General features: G+C 38.6%; 1 protein-coding gene across 2 annotated transcripts; it reads left to right on the top strand.

Annotated features, from left to right (window-relative positions):
- Window positions 1-4,043: 4,043 nt before the first annotated feature.
- Window positions 4,044-14,097, top strand: LOC111062827 (rhythmically expressed gene 2 protein-like). Of its 2 annotated transcripts, XM_039431043.1 has the most exons (2): window positions 4,044-4,711; window positions 13,413-14,097. In XM_039431043.1, the coding sequence occupies exons 1-2, from the start codon at window positions 4,366-4,368 to the stop codon at window positions 13,811-13,813; spliced, it is 747 nt and encodes a 248-aa protein (XP_039286977.1). In that variant the 5' UTR covers window positions 4,044-4,365; the 3' UTR covers window positions 13,814-14,097. The 2 variants fall into 2 exon arrangements, with proteins under 2 accessions (XP_039286977.1, XP_022206208.2); XM_022350516.2 differs by lacking the exon at window positions 13,413-14,097 and having other exon boundaries at window positions 4,045-5,096.
- The last annotated feature ends 851 nt before the right edge of the window (window positions 14,098-14,948 follow it).

Genomic DNA, 14,948 nt, shown 5'->3' with positions numbered 1-14,948 from the left:
TAATCTTTCCAGTTGACAAAACGACCATAGTCACGATCTCGCGAGTTGATCCCTGAACCGATTTACACCTCCCACATCATTTAAAGGTGCGTACAGACTTTCGCTCTGCTCCGCAACCGAACGTCACTCCAGCAGAGCGATTGATGATCGACCGGCGAGCAACAGTGGTTCGACCGGGGAACGCGAGAAGATCTAACATCTTCCGTAACGTTCATTATGGGTGCGTGGGAGGAGCAACTGTGGTTCGATGGTGGTACGAGGGCGGTACGAGGGAAGAGCGTGCTCGGTGCGGGTTGGAAGCGCAAATATGTGTACACAGCTTAAGAAGCTACCCTGCATAGGGTACTATGACATTTCATTCAGTCAACCAGCTGCATTTCTGCCAAATATTTCAGTCGAAAAGCCTAGCAATAAGCTGTAATTTCATTATTATTAGGAATACAGCAGTCAATTACCTATGCGCAGTTGGCTGCTTTCAACTTTCAAGTTGGCTGCCTTCAAATATTCTGGTACCGTAGTTCATCATATTTCTTTATAGCATAAAAAACGATTTGACAACAGCAAGAAGCTAGAGAAGGATAGAGCTTACTGAATAAAAAGACTATATATTTTCCAACCACAGATTTAATAAAAATTGAGTCTCAATTTCTAGTCAAGACAATAATCTAGTCTTTTCATCCAGTATGGATATCTACCACAATATCTCCTTCACGGCTACCTACTCACAAATCGAAATAAAGCTATCGGTTTAATATAATATGTGTGTTTTGATAGTATATTATATGACTAGTGTTTTAAATGGCATGGACTTATGCCGAGCTCACATTATATGACCTCAGATCATGCTAGATCATAAAACCACGGAGTAGAGAACACACAGAGAACACTGGTTTCCTTATTCTGTGATAAAACCCTTTCAAGTAAACTCAAGCACTATGGGGTCAATGGTTCCCCTGAGAACCCTCTGTATCCAGTACAAGAATTCATGGAGCTGAGCACTCAACGGATTTTCCGCTGATACCCTGACCTTACCCTCCTACCTTACCTGACATGCCCCTGATCTCAATGATATAGGTGGTAAAAATAAAAGTAAAAGTAAAATAAAGGTTCCCTCTCCAATTGCTTCAGTTCTACTTGTGGGGTCGCAGACAGGCTGTACTAGCTAGTGGTTTGCTGTCTCATATCAGGAATTGTGTTGACTGTGGAGTACCTTAGGGGTTCGTCCAGGGGGCTCTTCTCTTTCTGATTGTAGTGAATGATGTGACTTGTGTGTGGATGACAGAAGTGCTACCTTTTATATTTGTGTAGATGACACCACATCTTCTTATTTCATCACGGTCAAGTAGTGGATGACTGAAATGTTTGAGACTAGGTTGTTTGCCTCTGACTGTTTTTTTACAAATCCTCAGACATAGGGATGTCTATAATTTTGCACCAGAGAAAGTTTTTGGGTTTGTTCTGATCAGAAAGCTGTCTTGGGCTGACCGCATTGAGGCTGTCTGCTGCAGGCTGAGCAGGGCGGTTTTCATGTTCAGGAAATTGAAATGCTGTGTTCCTGTGTTCCTGCATCCTACCTCAAGGTCCTCTATTTCTTTTTTTAGAGTATTATTTTTTATGGCATAGGGGTGGAGCCACATAATATGTGACACAAGTCCTGCTCATTCAGGAGAGGGCCCTGCAGATACTTTATGGTGCTGGGAAACTTGCCCAGCATCGTTTCCTCTTTGTGAAAGAGAAGTTCCTCACAGTCTTCTCCCTCTAACATGTTCACACTCTTTGTAGAACACATGCAAATGTGGAGGAGCTTGTAACCAGGCAGGACATCCACCCATATTATTTATTTATTTATTTCATGTTACAAACAAAATACATTTCAAATAGAAAATAATACACATTTTTTTCCATGCATGGGCAAAATGCCTGTGTGCAGGAAAGAGTAGCAAAGCAAAATTAGGCCAGGAGGAGACTTAGACTGGATGAGCTTTACCAAAGACTGAACAGAACTCGTTCGGGCTTGGCCCATCTATATGTCTCTACAACAAGCTACCAGTAGCAGCTAGGAACCCACCAGCCAAATAGTTTCAGAGGCCTTTAAGAAGATTACTATTGACTGAGACATTGCACTCACCAAGTGAGTTTTTCGTGTTGGACAGCAGCTTAGAAAGTTGATATTCTTGATTTTGATCCGTTTTAGTTTTGTACCTGCTTTTGTTTTGACACAGAGAAGAAAGAAATTCCTTCTACTTTGTGGTTTTGATTCATATTGGCTTGTTTTTCCAAGATTATTTTCTTGCTTTGTGTTTTCCTTGACTTGTCTCTGAGGGTCTGATACCTTACTTATCTTATGCATTGATAAATAGCTGATGATAGATATTATAATAAACAGGATAGCAAACCAATGTTAATCAGTTGCTCACCTTTTACTGTAACGTGAATTTCACTGTTCGTATAACTTCAGAAACATTGACATTTGGTCAACTTGCACGACGTAGAATTGACTTTACAAAAAAGTGGTTAGTCCACAAAGATTGCAATTAGAAAAGCTTCAAATCAAGGAGAGTCCACTTCTTCGCAATTCATATATTATATTCAATCTATATTTGAATGAAAAATTTGGCCATTGTAGTTGTTAAAGCACACACCTGGAACACTAATAGTTACGTACTAGCGCATCAAGGTGTAATTTCCTCGAGAGAGAGAAAGTGTGAGTGTGAGAGTCATTCAATGAGCTAAAATATAGTAAACCATAGAGCGGCTGTTGGTGTGCTTTCAGCGCTCTCAATGTGTTACACGGCGAACTAAGGGCAGCCATGACAGAGTGAGGCAAGAAGAGCCTTTATTGCCATTCTGCTACTGCAGGAATAAGTGTGTTTTTGTGAGTTAAATTCATTTCTATGACTAAATATTGTCATTATGATATTCATGATGATGATGATGGTATTGTAAAATTGACTGGAATGAACTATGAACATCAGATTATATCACATCAAAAAAATGACAAACTGAGGCCGGTATTAGACGGTAATATTTTTGTCATATTATGCAGATCATATGAAATAAGTTGTACAAAATAATATTTTTCATATCATAGAACTATTACCGGCCTAACATCAAACTAAACCGGCCTAACATGATCATAATATAATAATATGTTAGGCCGGTTTTGTTTGATGTGAGGCCGGTATTAGATGGTAATAGTTCTGTGATATGAAAAAATATGATTTCGTACAACTTATTTCATAATGATCTTCATATGACAGGAATATTACCTTCTAATACCGGCCTTAGTTTGTTATTTTTTTGACTATCATATTTTGCCTTCTTGTAATGAACTTGGAGTTATGTGGATAAGTACCGTAAGCTAATATCAAAGAAACGTCTTTATAAACTAGTTTTTTGAATTCCTTACTCAAAATAACATAAAAAATAATCCAATCTCTAAAATAATAATTTTGCAGTTACGGTATGGCATTTCAACTTACTAGAGCACTTATACGGCTAAGCAGTATTAACACTGTAACTTATAGTGAGGTCCAGGTTATAATGACAGTATTTGATCAACTTTGGTTTTGCTATACTTGTCTATCATTCGACAAAGACGATGGTACTATCCTTTTCTAGGTCCACAACAATGACATTTATGTTTTTGACAGTGTAGAAATATAATTAGTTAATGCAGAGAATCGGCATCGCTATTCTTCTATATTTATTCACTGCCATTATAACGTTGACCACACTATAGGCTACATTAATTTCACTAAGGCTTCAAGTAAAGCATTTCAAACAGTTAATTTTATGGATGCAAAACAACTGTAATACATATATTTAAAATGCTCGATAAAAATTCAATGTAGTATTCATTAAATATAACTGATTTGCGCCTTGTATTTTATGCAAGTTCCCATTATATCAATAGGGCCATTCAAATTCTCCGCCACTTCTTGCCTCTCTCTGTCATGGCTGCCCATGTTCAATTCGTAACAGGAATAGCAGCCACTCTATAGTTTACTATATTTTAGCTCGTTGGATTTATTACTGTCTGAATTGCCGTCGTCAGCTGTTTTTGTTTTGATAAATGATAATTACGTTTTTAGGTTAGGGTTTACTTTTGTTTTGCTTAAGTTCAAGGAAAACTTGGAGAAATTTTAATTTTCACAATAATATTGAGAATTTCCTTCTCAGCATAGCTTACAGAGACATAATTATAATTTTTGTTCAATGCGTCAAGATTTCTTAGTTTGTTGAATTTCAATTTTGTAACATTTCATAAATGTTACAAAACATTGAACATTGAGTGCTTTTGACTCTTGAAGTTTTATATTTAAATCCTTTTGCTTCTGGTTTATTCAAATTTTCTAAACAAAAATGCGGTTTAAACTAGTTACTTTGGATATTTTTGGCACCGTTCTCAAACTGCAATCTGACGTTGGTCATCAATATTCTAAAGCTGGTGCAAAGTTTGGTGTTCACGTAAATCAGGATTTGCTGTTAAGAAATTTCAAGGAAGTCTGGCTAGATATGAATCAGAAGTACCCTATTTATGGTGTACAAAGTTTTGGTTGGAGAAAGTGGTGGGAAAAATTGATTTATAAAACATTTTCCAAGTCAAGTTCTGTTGAAGTAAATAGAGAAAGTGTTGAAAATATTTCTCAACATTTATTCGAAATGTACAAAAAAGCTGAAACTTGGAAATTGTGTGATGGAGCATTAGATTTCATGAATACCATGCATGATAAACATATTCCTCTAGTTGTTATATCAAACTTTGATTCAAGGCTTGAAGATTTGCTTCTAACAATGAATGTAAGACATTATTTCAAACTTGTTATTGCTTCCTACAATGTAGGAGTTCAAAAACCTGATCTTTCAATCTTTCAATTAGTTGAAGATAAGCTTAAGCAATTCCCTGATCTAGCAGATATAAGAAAACATGAAATAATACATATAGGAGACTCTCCAGAGCTAGATTATATTTCGGCAACCAGAGCAGGGTGGAATTCATTTCTTATCCAAAGCGATTCTGATGCTGTTATTAAAAAATATCCTCTTATAGCAAAGATCATATTTTTAAGGATTTAAAAGAAATAAAAATAAAACTTCTGTGCAGTTGAAAATAGCAATTTTTGGAACAATATAGCTTTGCTAATATTGTACATTTTATTCATGTTGGAAAATATAATAGGTGTAAGTGTAAGCCTAATATGCAAGTGAAATGTAAGTTAATTTATAAATGTATGTTTATAGAGGTGAATTGGAGTCCAGGGAAATTATCAAGTGTCAGAGTGATTGATACCCTCTGTTAGTTCAGTGTATCAGCAACTTATTGTTCACAATAAAATATGAGAGATTATAATATGATGAGGAATACTGAATTATATGGTTGACATGAAGCCACTAGTTGTGATGTTACACCACATATTTCGATTTTATATCACAATTAAATGTGGTCGAAATAATAATTAATTTTCGATCTGTTATGAGGATCTCAGCCTTCTCACTATATCACAATAATAAAATCGGAACTATAAATTCCAACTCAATATTCCACTTCTCACTGTTCATTTCAATAATGAAATCAATCACATGATTTACTTATGCAAAGTAACCATCCATTGGATATAAATGACAGTGTGTTTATTATAACAGATAACATCTGCTAATTAATTCACAATCCATGAACATTTATTGCTCAATCACTCTTTCTCACTCCAAGACTTATTTCACCCCGAAATAAATCTTAATTTACTTTTTTAAAGTAATTATTCACACAAGGTGTGTATAATGACACAACAGCTGTTAATAAATCACACTAAGTGAATATTGATTTTCCGAAAAATAATCACAACAATTAGCACAAATAGTAATAATTGAATGAATTAATGCACCGTCAATAATAACTCAAGATGGTAGGCTGAGTAAAAATTAGATTCACTCTCGAGACGTGATCTAATTCCAAAACTAACAATAGCACGATCAAACCCAGACTGACTCAATAACAGTAGAATATCTGGAAAAACTAGAATTCACATGAATTCTATTTTATAAATTGTTATTGAAAAGGAGAAGTAATTCTCTTCTACAGACTAGAAGCTTGGCGATAGCAGTTAGCCAGTTGAGATAATGTTTATCTTATCTTCACAGCACAGCACAAACAACTTTTCGATCCAACATAGAATCAATTCCAATTGAAATAATAATTATTTTATTCCAATTTATAGTAAGTCCTCCGACTTTATTTTCAAGTGAAATATTAGAAAATGTTAATCATAATCTGAAGCTAAAAACCCCCGATTGTAGTACATCTCGACTCACAATCAAACGCAATTTATTCATTCCACATGAATAATTAATTGCAACGTAATTCACTTTTATCCCACAGTATAATAACGTCTGTTAATTAACTGCATCGTAACACTTTACACGGATTAAAGCAATTACCACCAGCTTCATTAAATGATTTCAATTATTATAACCATTACCTCATGGTTACAATATTATTCGGATCACACTGATCTATAATATTTTCTCATATCCTCTATCCACTCATTTTGCCATCAACTATTTATGGCAAATGGAAAACAAGCTACTGCAAGTTTTGTTTGTTAACCTGTACCTGGTTGCAACAATATCGGTAATATACCGATTAAGAAAATTAAGCCTAGTTGGAATCGACTTTAGCTGTTATTAAGTAGTCATAGACTGTAGAAAAATTTCTTGATTATCCTTGCTTGGTCACATCTTAATATTGTAAATAAATTTCAATCTGAAATTATTGGGATTGCCTTCAGATCAAAAGAAACGCATTAATTTGTCAATAATAATTTTTTCCATTTAATTCAGCCATTGCTTTATGACTGATTATATTAATTAAACTGTAATGGTTGAGTTGCCATTTAGTTTAAGTAGAACTCTATTTCATAGGAAAAATTAAACAGAATATGCTTTTTCCTTCTCTCTCTTTCAATATATTATTGACAAATTTCTTTCAACAACAATAAAATTATGTCAGTCTTTTAATATTCTCATTATTTTCGGAATCGTGCTAATGCTATTAATTTTCAAAATTCGGCTAATAAATTCGTGCTAATAATTCTGAATTAATTTTCTTCAATTTCTATGCAATTTTGTCTTGGACAACAAAATTTAATTTCCTCATTTTAAATGGGATAATTTATGAATCAAAAATAGCTCTAAAGCTGTGATATGATTGAACTCTTATGATATTCACCCCTTCTCGCCTCTTACCTCCTTATTGGCGGCGCGTGACACCTCTCTGGTATCCCATCCTCCGGATAGGCAGCGACCCTCTATAGACTCGCTTGGCCTCCTGCTGTCCATCCGCTCGAATTCCGTCCACCTTTTCCGCAACTGCTCCATCACCATCCTCTTCCTCATCTTCGGGCAGGTGTGGCTGGAGCTTGGTGCCCTTCTCGTGCACAGTAAACCTCTTACCGGCACTCAACATTTCCTCGACCTCATATGGGCCAGAAAATTCCGGCGCTAACTTCGCGGCAAGCTGATTAGCACCCGAGGACAGGTGACACTCCTTCCTGTAGACTAGCTGTCCAGAATTCACCTTCCTTGTCCTCCTTTTCCAATTATAATACCGGTTGGCATTATAATTCTTGTCTCCAATATCTGAAACTACTTTGAGTGTAGTTTCCAGCACCGGCAGTCTTCTAGACTGCACTGCTCGACAATTATCTCCAGCTCCTTGCTGAAAATAATCCTCCTTCTTCCGCCTCCGGTACAGTTTTTCCGGACAGTTGAACCTCCAGTGCCCAGCTCGTTTACAGTGCCAGCAAATGAACTTTCCACGGGCTGGAGAAATTTTCTGAGAAATAAATTTCTCTTTTCCAGTCTTCCACACAGCTCCTACGTGTTCCTGGGCTTGAGGAAATTTCTTCTTCTCCTGCTTCTTCACAGGAATAATTCCAGGTGGCTTCCTTGACCTTCCCATGTCAGGCTGGGTTTTAACAGTAGCCAGCCTCGAGTTGACAGCTCCTTTTCCCACTTTTGGAGTGGAAATATCGTCTCTAATGTGCTTTTTGACGAGATGAGGATCCCATTCCACTGACCGGGAATAGGGGTCTATTTTCACCCGGTGCTCACGAAGAAACTCCATACCAAGCAGAATATCTGGAGAAAGCCCATCCATTATTGTGAGTGTTGTTGATAGGGATATTCTGCCGATTTTCAGGTTGATTATAACACCACCTCGCAGACGTGCAGCCGCTCCATTAGCCATAGCAGCGCCGCGCTGCACAGGCTCTCGTTCCACTGCTTCCAAACTATTAAAAGCTTTAGAGCTAATATAGTTGGACTCTGCTCCGGTGTCGAGAAGAGCACTATACTGTCTGTCTCCTATTTCCACCGTAGTGAAGAGACGGCTGTCATCCTGGAGCTCCGGCTCTAGCTGGATTTGAAGTCTTGTTTTAACCACAGCTGTTTTATCAGAAGTCTTCTTCTGCTCTCTCTCACAGGAACAATTCAGTCGTGGTTTCCCGCACTTTGAGCAGAGTGAAACCTCCGGACACTCTGATCTCCAGTGTCCCACCTTCTTGCACTGCCAACACAAGGGTCCTTCTGTAGGCTGTTCACTCCGGCGCTGTGTAGTAGTCGTCTCCTGTCAAGGCTTGGTCTGCTTCCTCACCTCCTCCTGCTTCACAGCTCGTTGTCTCTGTTGAGCACTCTTCTCCTCGAATTTAATTCGTTCATATTGCCTCGCTAAGTGTAGCAAGTCGTCGGTGGTGTACACTTCAGCCTCCCTGATGTAGAGCTTGTAGCGTGGTAAAAGATTTTTGTACAATCTCTGTACCTGGCTACTCTCTGAAAAACCACCTCTTCTCCTCATCAGCGTTAGCAGCTCCTCAACATAGTCGTCTATGAGCTCGCCTTCTTTCTGCCGCCTGTCGAGAATTTCATTCTCAAGATCCTCCACATAAGTAGGTGGATAGTAACGAGACCGAAAGTCTCTCAGGAAATCGTCCCAGTGTCTCCACTGTTCTCTCCTATTCCTCATCCATAAGGAACATTTCCCCGCTAACATTTCAGGTAGCGCTGGAAATAACTGTCTGCCAGACAAGCCATATGCTTGTTGCAGCTCCTCGAGCCGCTCCATAAAACTTGGAGCATCTCCACTCCCATCATATGAGAGCCGCCACCCTCGAACCTTGTCACACACGGCACCCGGGTCCATACAGGATGTAGCAGGCACCGCTGACCTGGTAGGTGACCTCAACACATGCCTAGGCATGTTATAATGCCCCTCCGGCATCTCCGGCCTCACCAGCGCAGGCTCTGCCTCCTCGCTAACTGGTGCTGGCCTTCGCGCTCCTCGACGAAGCGCCTCCTCCCCATTATCCAGAACGGGGAGCATCGCAACAATCCGCTGTCGTTGCTCCAGTAGAGCCCTCCTCAGGCTCGTACTTGTGCCATCTGTCAGCACTGAGTCGAGTAGTAGATCAATCAAGCCCTGATCGTGCACTCTGTACACCCAGGAGTTGCTGGAGTCTCCATCAAACTCTGGAGACGTCTCCTTGGGTATTTCTTCCAGTCTGGAACATGCAGTGGCCTCCGCGACTGGTGGCCACAAAGCTGCAGTTCCTTCCTCTTCCTGACCTGTGCCAGCTCCGCCACCGATCCTGTTTAGACCGGCGGCCTCCACCATTGTCCTCCGGTGGTTTTCGACAAGAGCTCTCCTGAGCTCTGCCATTGTACCTGTTGTAGGTAGCCCTGCTGATGCTGCTAGATCCACTGCTTCATTCCGGTGGAGTTTATAAATCCAGGACACTCCTGGATCGCTGCTATCCTCTCGCGCCTCCTGGTCTTCTCCGGCGCGATTACATTTCTCTTCTGCACTCATTGCTGCTTTACTCCTCCTGCCTTGGGCCCCACGTTGGGTGCCAATCTTCTGAGTAGATTATTGCCCACACCTTTCTCTATCAGAGTTCCCAGTGTCGCTCCGGGCCGGCTAAACTCAGTCGGCGACTGGGGAGGGCCGCGGCAGGGGACGGGAGTCTTGGTGGGGCGTCCGTCAACCACCCTCGCTCGGGTTGGGGGTTGAAACAGGGTTTTGAGTGCTTTGGAGAAATGTTTCCCTCTTTTAGGAAAGAGGGGCCGTGCTTTCGCACTGCCAAACAGGGTTGGTCGCGGAAAGAAGGGAACAGGAACCTTACGGTGTTAGTCGTGAGAAAGGGTTTCGTGTCGGGACTAAGACCTAGTCCTTGGGCACCGGGTGTCTTCCCGGGGTCCGGGTTGGTTGCGGAGCTCTGGTAAAGGCTTTCCCTGGCCTTCCCAGACGTCCTCTTCCGGTTCCGCACTGGTTTAGTGCGCTGCGGCGGCCCGCGCTCTGGACTTTCCTAAGTCCTACTTGCCGGGCACCAGCTGTCCTCCTGGGGTCCGGATCGGCCGCGGAGTTGCGGGAAAGGCTTTTCCTCACCTTCCCGGACGTCCTCTTGCGATCCCGCACTGGACTAGTGCGCTGCGGCGGCCAGCACTCTGGACTTTCCTAAGTCCTACTTGCCGGGCACCAGCTGTCCTCCTGGGGTCCGGATCGGCCGCGGAGTTGCGGGAAAGGCTTTTCCACACCTTCCCAGATGTCCTTTCTCGCCTCGATGGCGAGGCCCACTGGGGAGGCCCACTGGTGGCCTACCAATGGGGAGTCAGATTTCGACCAAACCTGACGTGTTGTCGTTGGTCGAAACTGGCAACCCGTCGTCTAAACAGGTTAAATGTCGTTCAACACTCGCCCAAACGAGTGTAGAGCAGTGGAGTTCACTGTGTGAGAGGCTAATCGACTTTAGCCTCGACACAACTCCCGGTCGCTGAAGAAATCGGAGTTCACTTAGTACAAGGCGTACTGTGACGTTACTAGCTGCTCGCTGCTTCCTTCCCACCTCTCTCGACCGCTCGACTTGGCTCTCCGAACTCGACTGCCTCCGGCTGGCCTTTCTCGAGCCTCCCTCAGTGACCGAGAGGGAGGGGAGAGAGGATGCGCAGCATCGCTGAGCGGTAGGCCAGTGGCTGGCTTGAACGTTGACCCCTCAGATTCTATGAAAGATAGCCGAGCGTCGAATAAATGAGCCCTAAATTCAATTCCTTTCTCTAGTTACGATATACATCGTGACAATATGTTAGGCCGGTTTTGTTTGATGTGAGGCCGGTATTAGATGGTAATAGTTCTGTGATATGAAAAAATATGATTTCGTACAACTTATTTCATAATGATCTTCATATGACAGGAATATTACCTTCTAATACCGGCTTAGTTTGTTATTTTTTTGACTATCATATTTTGCCTTCTTGTAATGAACTTGGAGTTATGTGGATAAGTACCGTAAGCTAATATCAAAGAAACGTCTTCATAAACTAGTTTTTTGAATTCCTTACTCAAAATAACATAAAATAATCCATCTCTAAAATAATAATTTTGCAGTTACGGTATGGCATTTCAACTTACTAGAGCACTTATACGGCTAAGCAGTATTAACACTGTAACTTATAGTGAGGTCCAGGTATAATGACAGTATTTGATCAACTTTGGTTTTGCTATACTTGTCTATCATTCGAAAAGACGATGGTACTATCCTTTTCTAGGTCCACAACAATGACATTTATGTTTTTGACAGTGTAGAAATATAATTAGTTAATGCAGAGAATCGGCATCGCTATTCTTCTATATTTATTCACTGCCATTATAACGTGGACCATTAATTTCACCAAGGCTTCAAGTAAAGCATTTCAAACAGTTAATTTTATGGATGCAAAACAACTGTAATACATATATTTAAAATGCTCGATAAAAATTCAATGTAGTATTCATTAAATATAACTGATTTGCGCCTTGTATTTTATGCAAGTTCCCATTATATCAATAGGGCCATTCAAATTCTCCGCCACTTCTTCCTCTCTCTGTCATGGCTGCCATGTTCAATTCGTAACAGGAATAGCAGCCACTCTATAGTTTACTATATTTTAGCTCGTTGGATTTATTACTGTCTGAATTGCCGTCTCAGCTGTTTTTGTTTTGATAAATGATAATTAATTTTTTAGGTTAGGGTTTACTTTGTTTGCTTAGTTCAAGGAAAACTTGGAGAAATTTTAATTTTCACAATAATATTGAGAATTTCCTTCTCAGCATAGCTTACAGAGACATAATTATAATTTTTGTTCAATGCGTCAAGATTTCTTAGTTTGTTGAATTTCAATTTCGTAACATTTCATAAATGTTACAAACATTGAACATTGAGTGCTTTTGACTCTTGAAGTTTTATATTTAAATCCTTTTGCTTCTGGTTTATTCAAATTTTCTAAACAAAAATGCGGTTTAAACTAGTTACTTTGGATATTTTTGGCACCGTTCTCAAACTGCATGTGGTCCGGGAATATGGTAGCCGGAATCGTCTCCTCCAAGGGGTTATAAATTTAATAAAAATGAAAAATGACTTCTGCTTCACAATAGCATCACGAAGTCTTCTTAAGAAATTTAATAATTTACTTTAACTTTAAATTTTTACAAAATTATTAATAAGGTACTTCGCTCTAAAATATTTGGGGTCCTCTTATGGTGGCATCTGGCTGGCGAGTGCTGGTTCTTCCTTCTCAAGTTTTACAGATCCTCTTTCCGACTTTCAAATTAGCATAAAATTTAAATATCCCAATCCTCCGCCATTAAATTCAAATAGATCTTACAAAAAATGCCAAAATATTGCTTAGATTATATGATTAATAATTTCTTTGCATTCGAGCCATATTGATAACATAGATTACACAAATTTTTACACAAAATCTAGTACATTTATATAAATATATATAAATATTTTTGAATTGGCCTACAGTTGCCGCCTATTAACTGCCGTTTTACTATTGGTGCATGCAAATTTTATTAGGTATTCATGCGCCTGGTAACTCTTATTTCCTGAATACATTAAATTATTTTTATTTGGTTTTTTATTTATGCCCTTTGCATGCTAGTTAATATTCTATATATTAATATTAATTCCATGCTACCTAATAATTAGCCACGTGGACGGGTGTTTTTTCACATTGCACACCATCCGAATGCAATAAAGCTCTGCCAAGGGGTTTTGGTCAGATTCTACGTTCTTCGGTTTGATCGATCTCTAGGTCACCGATCCGTGAATACATCTATATAACCTCAATCTTCAAATATTTTATAAATAATCTATTTATGAGTAGTAAACTTCCTTCAAATCCTTTTTAAGTTCTTGTACCATTTAGCCAGAACAAGCTGATGCTATCTAATCTTGTTTATTATCTGCTTGGCGATATTAGCCAATTACTTTATTTTTAGACCTATTACTATTTCTGTTAGGGTTTTTCATCTACCCAGATTTAAATATGTTACAACAAAAAAGCTGAAACTTGGAAATTGTGTGATGGAGCATTAGATTTCATGAATACCATGCATGATAAACATATTCCTCTAGTTGTTATATCAAACTTTGATTCAAGGCTTGAAGATTTGCTTCTAACAATGAATGTAAGACATTATTTCAAACTTGTTATTGCTTCCTACAATGTAGGAGTTCAAAAACCTGATCTTTCAATCTTTCAATTAGTTGAAGATAAGCTTAAGCAATTCCCTGATCTAGCAGATATAAGAAAACATGAAATAATACATATAGGAGACTCTCCAGAGCTAGATTATATTTCGGCAACCAGAGCAGGGTGGAATTCATTTCTTATCCAAAGCGATTCTGATGCTGTTATTAAAAAATATCCTCTTATAGCAAAGAATCATATTTTTAAGGATTTAAAAGAAATAAAAATAAAACTTCTGTGCAGTTGAAAATAGCAATTTTTTGAACAATATAGCTTTGCTAATATTGTACATTTTATTCATGTTGGAAAATATAATAGGTGTAAGTGTAAGCCTAATATGCAAGTGAAATGTAAGTTAATTTATAAATGTATGTTTATAATGATAATTGGTATTGTCGACAGTTGCTCTTATTTAATTATTATATATGCAAGCAAGATGCTTTAAAATATCTATTATAGAAAAAAATGAACACATTCTTAATTAATTATTTCAATGTAAACTATTATTTATAAGTAAATAAATGAAATATTCATTTGGTTAATATTATTTTACAATTAAAACCAGATATCTCATTCCTGAAGTCAATGTGAATGATATCTATAGACTCTACAGGCTAGGTAAAAATTTTGGAAACAGCTTGATTTTTTTACATGGATAATTTAACAGTAGGTTTGATTGGGAATCCTATTTGTAAAAATGACTTTTCTGTCGCTTCAAAATTTTTGTCTGCTATCTTGGATCTGCCATTTTAAATCCTACTTCATTTTTTAAATGGGAAGGTGGTCATATATTATGATACATGATTTCGATACAGAATTTCAAAAGAAACCGCACATTAAGATCTCAAACCGTTTTAAAGTTATTCACATTCGATCAAATCACACAATTCAATCTAAAAAAAGGCGAGTAATAAATGAGGAACAGGCGGGATTTAGAAAAGGATACAGTACAGTGGATAATATATTCAGTTTATACAGCATCATCAATTTGAAACTGAGGAGAAGGAAAGATAGAGTTTATTGTTTGTATGTTGACTTCAAGGCCGCTTTTGATAAAGTAGATCGTAATGCTTTCATTTATAAGTTGTTTCAGATTGGGTTGTCTAGCAAATTTGTGAGAATTGTCCAGAAATTATATGAGAATACACGGGCGTTTGTTTGGTGTAAAAATAGTCAAAATAAGAAGGATGGGCTGAGTAATGCATTCTATACAGAGAACGGATTAAAACAGGCTGCTTGTTGTCCCCGATTTTATTCACCCTGTTTATTAATGATATTTTTGATATATGGAAGAAGGGATATGGGTGGACGAGTTGAATATTAAAGGACTTATGTATGCCGATGATTTGATTCTGATTGCATCCACGCCGAAAGCATTACAA

Source organism: Nilaparvata lugens, chromosome 6, assembly GCF_014356525.2.
Source record: "Nilaparvata lugens isolate BPH chromosome 6, ASM1435652v1, whole genome shotgun sequence".
NCBI lineage: Eukaryota > Metazoa > Arthropoda > Insecta > Hemiptera > Delphacidae > Nilaparvata > Nilaparvata lugens.
This window is presented reverse-complemented; position numbering and strand designations above follow the sequence as displayed.